Source organism: Bombus huntii, chromosome 9, assembly GCF_024542735.1.
Source record: "Bombus huntii isolate Logan2020A chromosome 9, iyBomHunt1.1, whole genome shotgun sequence".
Classification (NCBI taxonomy): Eukaryota; Metazoa; Arthropoda; class Insecta; order Hymenoptera; family Apidae; genus Bombus; species Bombus huntii.
In genome coordinates this window covers 10,611,763-10,626,296 of record NC_066246.1, presented here as the reverse complement: position 1 = coordinate 10,626,296, position 14,534 = coordinate 10,611,763, and the positions used below count along the sequence as shown (strand labels likewise).

General features: G+C 39.5%; 1 protein-coding gene across 1 annotated transcript in view; it reads left to right on the top strand.

Moving 5' to 3' along the window:
• LOC126869730 (palmitoleoyl-protein carboxylesterase NOTUM) overlaps nucleotides 1-14,534 on the top strand; it is a 32,233-nt gene that overhangs the window by 16,917 nt on the left and 782 nt on the right. The window contains exons 2-7 of the mRNA XM_050626637.1: nucleotides 11,186-11,552; nucleotides 11,897-11,957; nucleotides 12,084-12,307; nucleotides 12,487-12,696; nucleotides 13,084-13,360; nucleotides 14,093-14,406. Coding sequence (XP_050482594.1) covers nucleotides 11,186-11,552; nucleotides 11,897-11,957; nucleotides 12,084-12,307; nucleotides 12,487-12,696; nucleotides 13,084-13,360; nucleotides 14,093-14,406 — 1,453 coding nt within the window. The remainder of the gene's footprint in view (nucleotides 1-11,185; nucleotides 11,553-11,896; nucleotides 11,958-12,083; nucleotides 12,308-12,486; nucleotides 12,697-13,083; nucleotides 13,361-14,092; nucleotides 14,407-14,534) is intronic.

The following is a 14,534-nucleotide window of genomic DNA, read 5'->3' as shown; positions in this document are numbered from 1 at the left end:
ACGTCTAAAGGGTTGGTGTCCAAAGTAGGCCAAGGGGTTTCACGCAAATCGAGAAAGTTCAAGGGAAGTACGTTGATCCCAGTCTCGCTGAGAAGCAAAAGGGAAGAGCGACCGATAAATTAGTCGGCAACGGATATCTCATTCGCTTTTCCATGGTTCGTTCGAAAGGCGCACGGCGGCCAAAGACGTGGCAGGCTAAGGCGAGGCGAGGTAGGGCTGCGGCAGTCATATTTCAGCCCTTGTTAGACCGAGGGGCCCCCGCCGAGACGGGATGGGGAGAAAATCTCTTTGACTCGCCGCTCCGCGCCTTAATCCACTGGTGTATACCCTATCTTGCCACCTGCTCCCTCTTCCTTCCTCTCTAACCCCTCTTCGCTTCCTCTTCCTCTTCTTCGTCTTTCTCCTCGTCTCTTCTTCGAGTGCCCACAAGCTGTGTGTGTTCTGTTCATGGCCTATCTGCCTCTATCCTTCCACTTTCTCTATGTGTCGTGCGTTGTGCGTCGACTTCTCTCTCGTTCAAACGTGTAGCGCAGTTGATATTGTCTTTCTCTCTTTCTATCTTCTTCTCGTCCTCGAGTCCTTCACCATAAATTACTGAGGATATCACAGCGTGCCTCATCTACCCCTTCCAACACGAGCTCACGCTCGCTCTTTCTTTCTCTGCCTTTCGATCTATGGGCATTCTGCCTTGTTCCGGATACGTATACGCGGCGATGCGTATTTACCCTCGTTTTCAAGCGACTTTTGAAACGTACTACCACAAGTGGTGTATGTTTGTGACGTCGTTCGGTTCATCATAAAAAATGTCTATAAATTGGACATAAAGGTGAGCACGTAAAACGTCCATAAAATTAGTCCATAAAATTAGAAGGTGTCGATATTTCTGAGTGTGAAAGTTAATGGTTAATGGTAAGTGATATATACATTTTCAGAAAACGAAGTTATGTACGTAAAATACATTAACCCTTGTAGGTTTTATTGCATACTCCCTAAGTTGGTGATTAAGTAAACAATGAGTATACTTGTTTTCCGTGAAGTTTACCTCAAATTTTAGTGTCTTGTATCTTTACAAAACCACCGAAGAAGACCGTTTCTGTTAACGAACAACCTAATACCTCCCACATTTTTAAGAGGATTTAAAAAATTACATTAAAAGATGTTCGTTCCTCAAACGGTTAACAATCAAGGTTGAAATTAAAATTTCATCCGTTTGTCTTTCTCTCGAAAAATCTCGTCAAGCAATTACATAGAGTATAATAAAAACAATTCGGCAAACCTTCTCGCGGAGGGTTGAAAGATGGAGGAGGCGTTTGGCGAAAGCACCTGCCTGGTATCTCGTAGCGAGATCTCGATGCATCGTACCGGTGCAGTGTACACGGCTACCGGTCGTTTCGCGTGAAAATCATCGTCGTCGTGTGCTTTCCGAGTTCTGGCGAGCGTTACGAGGCAGCCGTTCTCGAAGAAGGACCGAGCGTCGTCTCGTAACCTCGGCTTAACGAGGCCATCGACATCCCTGTGAGGGCTCGAAACTCATCGTCCGGCCGAGAAGAACGCACGATCGACGCTTGAAAACGTATCTTTGGTACGGGCACGGATGACGGCGCGTTTGAGATGTTCCGCGCACATGCTTCTCTTCTTCTTCTTCTTCACCGTGAGGTTGTCGGTCTCTTTAAGCGGCGCGCCGCTCTTTTCCGCCAGAAGATACGCGACCGACTCCATCGATTGAGCTGTCGACGAGGATAGATGTTGAACGAACTAGAGACGGACTGGATGCCTGGCCTAAACTCTCTTTGCTTAGCTACCTGTCTTCTGCTTTGCTGTTGTTGTCGTGAAAAATGTGATTCGTGCCATGTTGCGTGTTAATAATCGAAGTTTGGATCTTGTTATTCGATCGTTGTTGAAGTAACAATTCCAGAAGAATGAGTAGGATGATGTGAAGTCTTTTCGTTATTTAAAGAAAAGACAGGAAGATTTTTTAAAAAATCATGTAGTCGATGGAAGTGTACGAATGTTTTAAGTAGTAGCATGTTTCTTAAGTCGTATACTAAAACATTTGTGTAAAATTCATCCCATTGCAGCACCCTTGAGAAGCATTAAATTAGAATGACAATAGTGTTAAAGATATTAAAGACTCGGCGACAATTTAACGACTTTGAAGCTGTTAAAACAAGGTATAACGACATTTAGTGCTTTTGAATATTTATCGTTGATGTGCATGAGACTATAAATTCAATATAGGAGTCATACATATACAGGGTGGTTGGTAACTGGTGGTACAAGCGGAAAGGGGGTGATTCTACGCGAAAAAAGAAATCGAAAATATAGAATAAAAATTTTTCGTTTGAGGCTTTGTTTTCGAGAAAATCGACTTTGAATTTTCGCTCGGTACGCGTGCACTTTATCACGTCTCGTTATAACGGATCTCACTGTAGATCGTTATCTCGATGGAAAAATTAAAAAAAAGAAAAAAATTAAAAAAAGAATGTTTATTCTATATTTTCAACTTCTTTTTTCGCGTAGAATCACCCCCTTTTCGCTTGTACTACCAGTTACCAACCACCCTGTATATACATAGACACCATAAATTCAAAAGGGAGAAAGTTCCCTAAGATGGTGCAAGAAAGCGTGAGTTAGGGGTGCGACAGCTAGCTAAGTAAGAGATACAAGATATTCCACTCTTATTTATGGTAAGAGAATTTTGATGAAAGATATATAAAATTCTTTCTAAAATCTTTTAAATCGTATTAATAGAACGAGATACTTGCAACAAGTATTTATGGTGTGACTCTTGGTCTAAGATAATTTTTTAGTTAATAATCTCCAACTTATGCTCGTTTGTACATTTGGAATGAGAATTAGATGATCGGGAATCCCTATAAATTATCTTCGGTTTAGGTTGCAAATTTTCGATCCGCTGTTGCTGCAATTATCGCATCCATTCATTAATTGTAGACCGAACAGCTAAGCATGGCATGAATCATTCCACCGATACGGCTTATCTACAGCCGTGAATCAACATAGGAAATGCAACATTGTACTATACGATTATTCTTTTTCTCATTAATTCGTTCAACATTGCGACACATATATTCCCCGTAACGCTTCAAATGATTTGTGTGCCAATTTATAATCTTAAAATATGTAACAGTAATGTACAAAATTATTCTAATACGTAGAGACCTTCCATCTTACTTGATCTATCATAAATTCAATTAAATACGAATGAAATTTATCCAAAAAAATTTACAAATTAAAAATATAATTTCAATCTGCTTGCAGCCCGTCAGTCTACAGCAATTTCTGATATTCCATAATTCAACACAACAGTAGTAAAGCCAAGTTTCTAGTTAAATATTTTAATAAGCCGGAATACATAGGATGTAGAAATTGCGAGACGGCTTAATAGAAACGCGAGCAAACGACGTTAAACCTCCCCCTGGGGGAGCTGAAGTTGCGCGCTTGGCGAAAGGGGATGCTAAAGGCGGCTGACAATTGCAGTCAATCTTAGTAGAGCAGCTAACAGGTCTCCGAGCAGTAAAAGCGTTCACCAAGAGTCGCGCTGTAAGATCGTTAAACCCGCGGTAAGCTCGAAAGCACGCCACGGTGATTCGCCTCTCCCTTTCACTCTCTTTCTCTTCCTACCTTTCGCTTCTTTTCCTTCTCTTACGTTTGGTGGAAGCCCCGAAGAAGCGGCGGACGGTTCTGTGTGCACGCGGTTATGGTAATGCGAGGTTTGCGGTGCGTGTTAGCCGGCTGCGTGAGCGGCCCTCGTAATGGTAACGAGACGGTCTCTCACCATCATCATCAACATCCGGACGACGAAACACGATGCGAACGATCAACGACTGTTGCGGGTTCCGAGCCGCGGTCTCAAAGGTGCCGACCGCGATCCGCTCGCTGGCTATTTTTAACTTGTTTTCGCGTCCACCGAGTGGAGTACCGAGAGGAGAGAGGAAAGAGAAAGAGAGGCGCACCGGTGGCTCGTAAGCGTGCATTCGATGGAATGCCACGCACCACCGGCCACCGCAGCACCCGCGAAACGAATCGACCTTCTGGAAAAAATCGAGCCGCTAGGAAACGCGGACATCGTGACGTATAACAAAGGGAATTGGGATTTCGTGTGTCTGAGTCCAAATGGCTCGGTATAGAATCTTAAGGGTTGATTTTGAGACAGAAATTTAATAATCGTTTGAACGGTAGTTTGGTCGATTTGAGAAAGAAGATTCGGTTGGAAGAACAAAATTGTAAAGTTCGACATAGGGCTGTTTACGTGGGCGTAGCGACTGCCAACGTAGGGAGGTGGGTAAAGAGACTTTGAGAATTCGAATGTTTCTTCTCCCTTTGAGATTCGCTTTGAGGTTCTGAGAGAATAAATCATTTGGATGGTATTTGAACTGATCCGAAGAAAGTTCGATTCTGAAGTTGGGTAGTTGAATCATTTTGAAAATGAGAAGCTATAAGAATAACCAAGATAATCGATTAAAGCGAGGATATTGGGAAAATGGTTCAGTGTAGACTCGTAAAAGTTGATTTTGAGAACGAAATTCGATGATTCTACCTCCCATCGGTAATTTGAATCGATTCAAGAGAAAAGACTCCATTCTGCAAATAAAAATTGAAAAGTTGAAATGTCCTCTTGAACTTGAAGAATTGAGCATGTATGGTAGAAAGTATGGTGAAATTAAATAGGAAAACTTCATGATTTGAAGCACGTTCTGAAGTGAAAGTTGGAAATTGAACAGTAGATAGTACTGAGAGTGAAATGATTATAAGATTAGAAACGAAGACTTCGATAATTTTTGTTGACACAAATGGCTTAATTATTATGAAGTTTGTATTTATTTCGTATATATTAAAAAGCAAAGTATTTTAAGAGCCCTTGCGATTATTAATCCGAACGTAAGTAATATTAAAAAGTTAGAACTAAAGTCTTATGAGCTCCTTTTCTAAACAGCTTCCCAATTAGTAGGTTAATTTTTTATCTGACAAATGAAGATGATCTATTTAAAATAGTGCGATTGATTAATTTTAAGAAAACGTTTATGTTAAACTTCTATGTAACTTAATATCTATAAAATAACGTTTTCCTATATGATAAGAGAATTTTCTTAGTTCTACGATGCTCCTTTCAGAACATACAAAAATTCAATTTTGTAAATGAATTCTTTGCATACATTCATGTACGGCGTCAAAGATTCTTTATGGATAAGAAGAGCTACGGAAGGATAGTGAAATTGGCACGAAGGATGCAGAAGACGATAAGCGGATCGCGCGCGGCTTGTACGTTGTGAAATTCGATGGCGATATGGATAGATGGAATCGAGGGACGAAGTAACGAAAGGGTTTCCCAGAATATCGACAGCTGTCGGTTGGCGAAGCGTACGTTTGATACGGCGCGATTATTAAATTCTTTCTATTCAAAGGAGACGTTCTGAACGCTAACCCATAGAGAAATCTTAGTTTTATAACATTTGCACGAATAACCCTTTACTCTGCAAGCATCACGTTTTAGTTTAGATTAGCTTAGACTTAGTTTTAAGCTACGAAAAAAGTGAATATATAACTTATACACTTCGTTAGAAAATAAAGAAATATCAGGCAATTATTATTTATAATAAAAGTATATTTTGTTATTTAAATATACGAGATAAAAATATTTTTGACAAGAGGTTGTTTCATTAGAAATATCCAAAATCGAGTTCTCTTTACAGTATTTAATGGGTGGCATAAATATTTTCTTGGATTCCATTTCTTTGATTGCATTCGTAACGATATGCACAAACATTCGCAATCTACTAATGTATATGCTCGTAACATCTACGAAACGCTCAAATGAAATGACAAGAACACCAGCAAAAGATCTCAACTTCGAGCCGTGATTCATCTATCCGAGTTTCGGATGGCCGAAATCTTTAAACGCTTTACCTGCTACCGGAATCTTAGCAGTCTGAAGAAAGGGTGGCGGCCAGTAACAACCGTCACTTTGTCGGCCTTTGTCACGGGGATTATGCGCCGGCTGGCAAATTATGACGGACACCTTCACGCCCAGAACACCCTCTAATGTGCTGGTTGCGCAAAGGAGAGAAAAGGAGCAACCAGGGTAGAGCCAGAGAGAGGCAGAGAGAGAGAGAGAGTGGCGAACTAGAGGAAAAAGGGAAGGACGAGAGAGGGTTTCCATAAGCACCGGGACAAGTTCTTTGAGATGCACGCCCGAATTATACGTAGATCCAGGGGGATTATAAATTTAAAGGGGATGGAAGTGGATTATAGGGCGACCAGTATTTCAGCCCTGCAGAAATTGATTGCCGGACGACGCCTCGTTCATCTCTTCCAAAATCTGATTAATCGAAGTAATTAAAGGACAAAAAGTTTTAAGCTCTTTTAAGTGATTTTTTATTGAGAAAACATAATATTGGAGTTGGGAATTTTGCACAAAATATTTCAATCTTGGACATCAAGTTAGGATTACGTGTAAAAATTTCATTTATCTTATACAGATACTACAACAGTACCTACGATATGAATGATAAATGGTCCTTGGTTATTCAAATTATTATGTAGTATATACGTCATAGTTGATAAATTGTTCACCCACACTTTTCAATTTTAATAAGATGTTTAAAAAACGTTGGAAACATTAAACGGTCGTAATTCGATAGCAATGATTCTACTTAGATCGCAACGCGTGCATATTTGAGACTTACAAGCATTAATCTCTGTTTCTGTTTACACGCGTTGCTATTGTAAGTCTTGTTAAATTGATAGTTACTGTATTGCATCGAAGCTCTTCATTCTGTTCCCATTAATAGACATATGTACCGACATACATTTAGAGAGCAGTATAATTATCGATAAATTCAAGTAAGAAATTCATCGTATATTCATATTATTCACATTATTCATATCGAATACGTCGTATAATAAACCCTTAAACACGCAACGAAAAACAGAACAAAAAGGACTAAAAACCATAAGCCGAAACCTATGCTACTGCAACACTACAACCCCTTGCGCCACCCTTTTATAAGCGTACGCTCGTAACGTTCACGGGCGGCCACACTAAACCGTCCAAAACTAATAGTGTGGACACAGGATCGGCAAACTAAAGTGACACGACCGGAAATTTACGTGTCACTATGGTTTTTAGCGAAAGGAGTGCACCACAACAGTGAAGATTTTCTCTCTTGCTCCCCTTTTTTGTTCACGAGATTTTTCAGAGACACGAGGCAAAGGGCCGTCGGTAAAGGGCGTTCGTGCGCACGGACAGCTTGATTTACAGCATAATAAAGTGGTTACGCAAAGCGTGGGAGGGTCCGGGCTCGTGAATTTTATTTACGATCTGCCCGAAAGTTCAGATTCGTCGCGGTTTCTCAGCGGCGCTTCAGGCAGAACCTGCTCGTAAAATCGTCTGAAAGCGAACGGCGATCGCGTTCCAGCCTTCCAGGGATCGATTCTCCTCGGTAGAAGGGAAATTTTCCCCACAGTGGGACTGGCGACAGTGTTTCCGCGATTTCCAGCGTCATCGAACTGTGAAACGTTGCTCAGGTCGAAGATGAACGAATCTTCCGGCTTTCCTAGTCCCGTGTAAATGATATTTACGACTTGGTTCGTCCGTTTCCACGACGACACGGCACGGATTAGTCTTGGTTAACGGAACTTTGATATATTCTCCCTCGGCGAGTGGAGGCCACTTGGAGCGTAATTAACGACGCGAGGTTCGTGAGCGACTAGGGTGTCCATTCGGGTTTAGCTTCGATAACGAATTTTACGAGAGAAAGATGCGATTTTGTTTGATAAGTCCTTTTCATCGATTTAGCTTATGCCTTTTCGAAACAAGGATGCTGATTACAATAAAAATAATAATAATGATAGTAATGAAAGAAACAAAAGTACAATTTACAACTTTTTTTTCTCGGATAAGGTCGAAAGTATCTTCGAAATGTACTTCGCTTCATGGTCGTACTGAAAGGAGCTCTTTCTCGACAGCGGTGTGTTTCGATACGTGCTCCAAAGCCGATCCGGTGTTCGCGGCCCATTATGCCCGATCATAATTGCGTCGCAACAACGTTTCTCCTTTCCAGCGTCCATAGCTGGGCGGCTCCCTTTCATCTGGCTCTGGCCGCCAGAACGAGCTTCTGTTTCCGAGGTGTTTCCGCCGTCGGCTACCGTTCTGCAACCTGGAACTTGATCCTAAGTAGCCGACATCGCGATAGAGTTGCTGGGCTGGGACGCTGAGACCAACAGAGAGAAAGAGCCAGACAAAGCAACTGTATACACGTGCGTGTTATACAGGGTATCCCGCTAATTATGAAACAATCAGCAAGGAGGCTATTTTACACGAAAAAATAAGTTGAAAATGTAAAATAAATCTGATGCTTCGTTCTGGAGAAAATTGGGTTTGAAAAGTTGTCAAGTATACTTTAACTTTTCTCATTGCAGGCAGGGCAGGAGTGAATAATTGACAGGAGTTTATTCTACATGGGAAAATAAGTCGAAAATGTGGAATACCATATTTTCCTAGGTCGGCCTGTTCTCAAACAGATAAAATTTGAAAATTTATGAAGTAAGCACGGCTGTGCTGGGTTTTTAACTAAACACGCTCGAACCCTTGTAAACAAGACTTCAAACAGACAAATTTTACCTTATATTTTTATCTTATTTTCGCACGAAAAATAACCTCTTGCTGGTAGTTTACTCGTGCGTAGGTAGCAATTAGTCAAGTTCACGTACACTAAACAAATCTTCATATTCAATTTCGCAGAAAACAAAGTACCGTATGAAAAATTGTTATTCTGTACTTTCTATTTATGTCTTCCTGTAAAATCGTTACCTTGCCGATCGTCTCATGATTACTGGGACACCCCGTATGTAAAAGAGAAAGAGAAAGAAAGATAGAGATTGAAGGAGGGGTTGTGGTGAAACGCACGAGTTATATTCTCTATAGTAATGGAGAGCAAGATAAAGAAGGAGAAAGAGCGAGTGGCGCCGTGAAGAAACGACGTTTCCTCCTTTTAAATTATTCCCGGGGCCTGCTGCTCGTTTGTTACCGCGCCGTTCCGACGTTGTTATTGCTTTCTATGCCCTCACGGTGAAAATCCCTGTCGACGGAGAAATTACAGGCTTGTGTAAAGGAGGGGATCAAGAAAGGGGAGGGAAATTGGCCGATTTGAAATTGTTGCGCTTGGTCTCTCAGGAATGTTGCGAACGAGGTAAAGATTAGTATATGTATATTAGTGTATAGGTGAAATTCAAGAGATGGTTGGAAATAGTCGTTATAGTTAACAGCCCGATGCAGACGACTAGACGAGCGATGGCGACGAGTCGCGACGTTACACTGCGATTTTCTACTCGTGATAGTCGTGACGCTGCGTGATTTTTATCCTTGACAGGTGCAAATTTATATTTCTAACGATCCACGAGCATAAGATTCCAGTATTTTACGCTCGTGTACGTTCTGTCGTTAAGAATATAAACCCGTGCCGAATTGCATAGTTACTATAGATACTAAATTGCAAGGATGTTGCATTGCCAGTTTGCTTGAAACTTTAGTTTGACTACAATCTTTAGGTTATTTCCACTTCAACTATATTTTTACATCTATATTTTTCAGTCGTATTTTTCTTCCTATAAAAAGTTTATAAATTTGAAGAAAGTATGAAAGAATTTTTAACAATCCTTACCCAGCGGAGGCTGGATCATTGTCATGAGTGTCGAATTTGTTAATTACGGAGAGAAGAGCCGATTGAAATGAAGTTTACATTCATATATGATGATTAAATTTATTTAAAAATAAAATTGCTCATATACAATGACAGTATGTAAAGACGATAATATGTATATGTAACTCAAAAAATATAAAATCAAAATGTTAAGAATTTTTTCATATCTTGTTTAAATTTGAGATAGTTTTTACTTAAGAAATATGGTTGAGTCAGAAGTGAGCAAAAAATGTAGCAGGGTAAAGTATCTACATGATGCTTTCTATACATACAAGGGAGCCATGGAAGCAAAAAATATTAATGCATTACTATCATCATAATGAGAATCTAGTTAAGATTCATCAAGCTAACGTATTAAAGCCACTGGCATGAATTCTTCGACATGACGGCACGTCCTTCGTTCGCCAAGGGGATCAAAGTGGTTGGAACAGGTAGCCTGTTTACCCCATCGTAAGATGTATTTGCCTAACAGGTTGAATAATGGTCATTTTCGAACTACGTGGGAGACCGACGATGAAGAGCTTATCTCCTTCGCTTGCAGTTTCTGCTCACTCAGCCACAGTATCTCCGTCGGCTCATTATCATAGACTATACGGTGCGGTGATTAACGTACTCAGCCGGAGTTTCCAGTTTATAACGCGGTCTCGCGAAACGGGATTCTCGTCCTTTATCTTGTTAATTTGATTTCCGACCACGTGCTCGAGATTGGAATTTTTTCAGCATAAACGTGTTAGGAATAAAATTTAAAATTGTTCAGTCCAGAAAAGAGCTTTTTATAAATTACGTGACTCTATTTTATCTTTGATAATGAAAATTTTGTACTACTGTGTTTTAACTAATTAATTCTACTAGTAACCTTCCCGTTTTAAAATCAAATTTGCTATATGAAGTGCACCAATGAGAATAAATAAGTAAAATATATTTCATTTTCATAGTTGGGTTCATTTTCTTGCAGGATAATTCAGTGAAACTAATCAATTCCATTGAAATCAATAACTTGGGAATTAGATTTCTTTTTAACTTTAAAAAATGTTAAAATGTTAAATTCACAAATTGAATACTTATCGCGTATTGCTGTACTAAAATTAAGAAAATTTTGGGACACGGAGTTGCTCCAGCTAACTTCTAAGCGGATCAAACATGATATAGGACTTTCCAAATGGAAATTGCCGAAAAAGATAAAGCCATCGATACATAGAAATATTTTTCCCAAAAATTTCCAAAGCTCGTTTGGAGAAAACCAGCATATGCTTGAACTTGTGATTGGTTATGTATACTCTAAAAAAGTACCGTGTTAACACCAAAGCAGCAAACTCATCAACTGCACAAACTTACGCTCTCATAATCCACAAATTCTTTCACAAACTTCAGCAATGTAAAAAATTACATCAAGTAGCAAGATTTGTTTAAAACATAGCTACGCGTAGTGAAAGTATTGTACCACGAATAATTCGCATCGATTTCAGATCTCAGTGTGCCTGACGGCTCTTATGCTGACGATAGCCGCCGAAGAGAAACCAACGAACACCGTTTCCGTGTCTTCTAGCACGGCAACGATCCAGAGCAACACGATCCAGAAATTAATCAAGATTTTGGAGAAATACGGTTTAGAAGAGCAGAGAGGCCTAAAGAGGGTTTACCTCAGCAACAGGTCGATCACATGCAACGACGGATCCCAGTCAGGGTTTTACCTGAGAAAGTCGCATGGTTCCAAGAGGTGGATCATCTTTTTAGAAGGTGGCTGGTACTGCTACGACCATAAGAGCTGCAGAAACAGGTGGCTCAGGCTGAGGCATCTGATGACGTCGACTCAGTGGCCTGAGACACGCGACGGTGAGTAGCTTCCGTTGGAAAGTCGTATGTTCACCTAACTCGACACTTTCTAACGTTTGCAATGGAACGCCGCACCGTTCCGCAATCTTCTCCCTGCTGTCTGTCGGCTGTTTAACGAGTTTCGCGACACGTGACAACATGTCGCATTGCTCGGGGGTTTCGATTTCTCTCGAGCAACACACAATAAGGTTTAGTGGATATAGTTAAAATGGGAGAGAGGTTCGAATAAGTAAGAGGGCGTTCTTTTTCAGATCGTTCGTGTACTTATGGATAGAAGAAAAATTAAAATCAAAGTTATAAAATTTTAAGAACTATAACAGAAAAATTTCTTTAATTTGTTGCAGTTGGTGGCTTGTTATCAGCTAATCCGGAAGAGAATCCGTACTGGTGGAATGCGAATCACGTGTAGGTATTGTCCATCTTGACCATATTTTTGTTCTCAAATGGATTAAAATTTTCTTACGATATTGAACGATTTTTGAAGATACGTAATCATCAAATTTTCATAACTAGATTTCCTTGTATCTCTAGATTCGTCCCTTATTGCACGAGTGACAGTTGGAGCGGTACTAGAGCTTTACCGAATGACATGTTTTCCTTCATGGGTGCAGAGATTGTACTGCAAGTGGTGCGGGATCTAATTCCTCTTGGACTTGAGAATGCAAGCTCCCTTCTTTTGGCTGGTAGTAGCGCTGGTGGAACCGGTGTCATGTTGAATTTGAATCACGTGCACAGCTTAGTTCATCACAATCTGGGTGAGTTACATTTTTTCTTTTCTATTTTTTAGAACTTCATGCAATATTATAATAAATACGGGTCCATGTTGATTTGAAAGATCTATTAGATCATTAAATTTGCGAATAAAAATATTAAATATTATTTATATACGTTAATTGAAATTTTTTATTTAAATGTTTACTACGACGAATCACAGGATTGAAACATATCGCGATAAGAGGTGTGTCGGATTCGGGCTGGTTTCTCGACAGGGCTCCCTATTCACCAAACGGTTTGTCACCAGTTGACGTTGTTCACAAGGGGATGGAACTTTGGAAGGCTCGAATGCCGCACAATTGTGTCAATAAGTACCCAAACGAACCGTGGAGGTGCTACTTTGGCTACAGACTATATCCAACGTTGACTGGTAAAGCAACTTCCATTTTACCTGTTTATCCTATTTAGTATATTTTATTATTTCGCCGTCTCAGAGGACCATTTCAGATCGAACTGTATTTTCCTTTAAATTTGCTGAATCGACGATTCTAAGACGAAGACGCGATGCTTGTTTCGAGTATAATATAAAATATTTGACAAAAAGGCTAATCATTAAGCAAATTTCACTGTAAACCAATTGAGTGAGAAAAATATTTGTTCTCAAAAATTCAAAGGCCTTTTTTCTTCCAAATTTGTCATGTTGAGACCTTCAGAGGGAAAAAGTTGCGTGTCAAACTTAATATAAAATATACGACGAAATTTCGGTGTAAAATAATTAATAGATGAAAATGTTTGTTTTTCATTTTCAAATTCGTAGCGCCGCTGTTCGTCTTCCAATGGCTGTTTGATGAGGCGCAGATGTCGGCGGATAACGTGGGTGCACCGGTGACTAAGCAACAATGGGATTATATACACAAGATGGGTGACAGTCTGCGACAGACATTTGAAAACGTTAGCGCGGTCTTTGCCCCGAGCTGTATTAGTCATAGCGTTCTGACGAAAAGAGATTGGCAGTTGGTCAAAATAGATGAGATTTCCTTGGCACAGGCGTTGCACTGTTGGGAGCAAATACCGATTGGGAACCGTCGAAACGAGTAAGTATCAAGTCTTTTCCAAAACTAATTTTTCCAAGAATACAAAATACAAAAGGTAACGAAGTATTCTGTATAAATCAAATTGTACTATATTATTCGATTGTATATGTTTACGTAAGTTATTTTTATGAATATTTTTATGAATACACACATTCAAGGTTTGCTTCATCTTTTAACATTATGTAGAATAATTAAGAGGTCGCTATTATGAACGATCTTAGTGTATTAATTAAGCAAACAAAAGTAAAGGAGTCCTATAAGCTTGACAGAAAAAGAGATTGGCATGTTATTAAAATGAGATGAAATTGTAATAAAAATTGTCTTTAAAACAATTATCAAAAATAGAATATATGGACACTGAAAATTAAAGTGAAATATAGAACGACCTTGTAGTAATTCTGAACAGTGTATTATAACGAGTATTTTAATTTGTATATTTTTTATCTTGCATCTAACTTATGTATATCCTGCATATTTTTTCATCTTTTTCTACTTATTCATAAATCCTATTCCATATAACAATTTTAAATTAATAAACAAAAGTCGAGTTGTGTAATACATGTTGTAATTTACATCATCATATTACAAAATACTGAACAACAAAAGCCAGGTTGTTGTATATTGTACTTTCTAAAAAAAGTTACACAAAGCGCTTCTTCTTTCATTTTCCGCCGTTTCACTTGCTTCAACGCGAAACTGGCAGCGAACTGACTTCGTCCCTGTTAATTTCAGCACTCGTTCGCCAATTGAGACGAACCAGCCGTGCGCGAAGTCATTGCGGAAGCTACTACGATCCGGTCTGACGAAGGGAAACGGAACTTCGTTTGAACCGGGAAGAAGCGGAAAGAGCGACTTCATAGCGGAGTTGCAAAAAGTCAGATCGTCGATGATCGATAAATCGATCGAGAGGAAGATTTCGTCTAACGCCCTGATGCAGGACAGGGAGAACAAAAAGAGGAAGAGACGGAAGCACAAAGGCAAACGCAGGGACAGAAATAAGATATCGAAGATGAAGAAGGAGAAACATGAGCGCAGAAAATCTACAGGTAAATTATTATATAATATATAATATAATATATATAATATATAATATATATAAATATAATATATAATATAGATAAGAATTACTAAGTGAGAAATTATGGATGCAAAATATTACATTACATCTTTGATA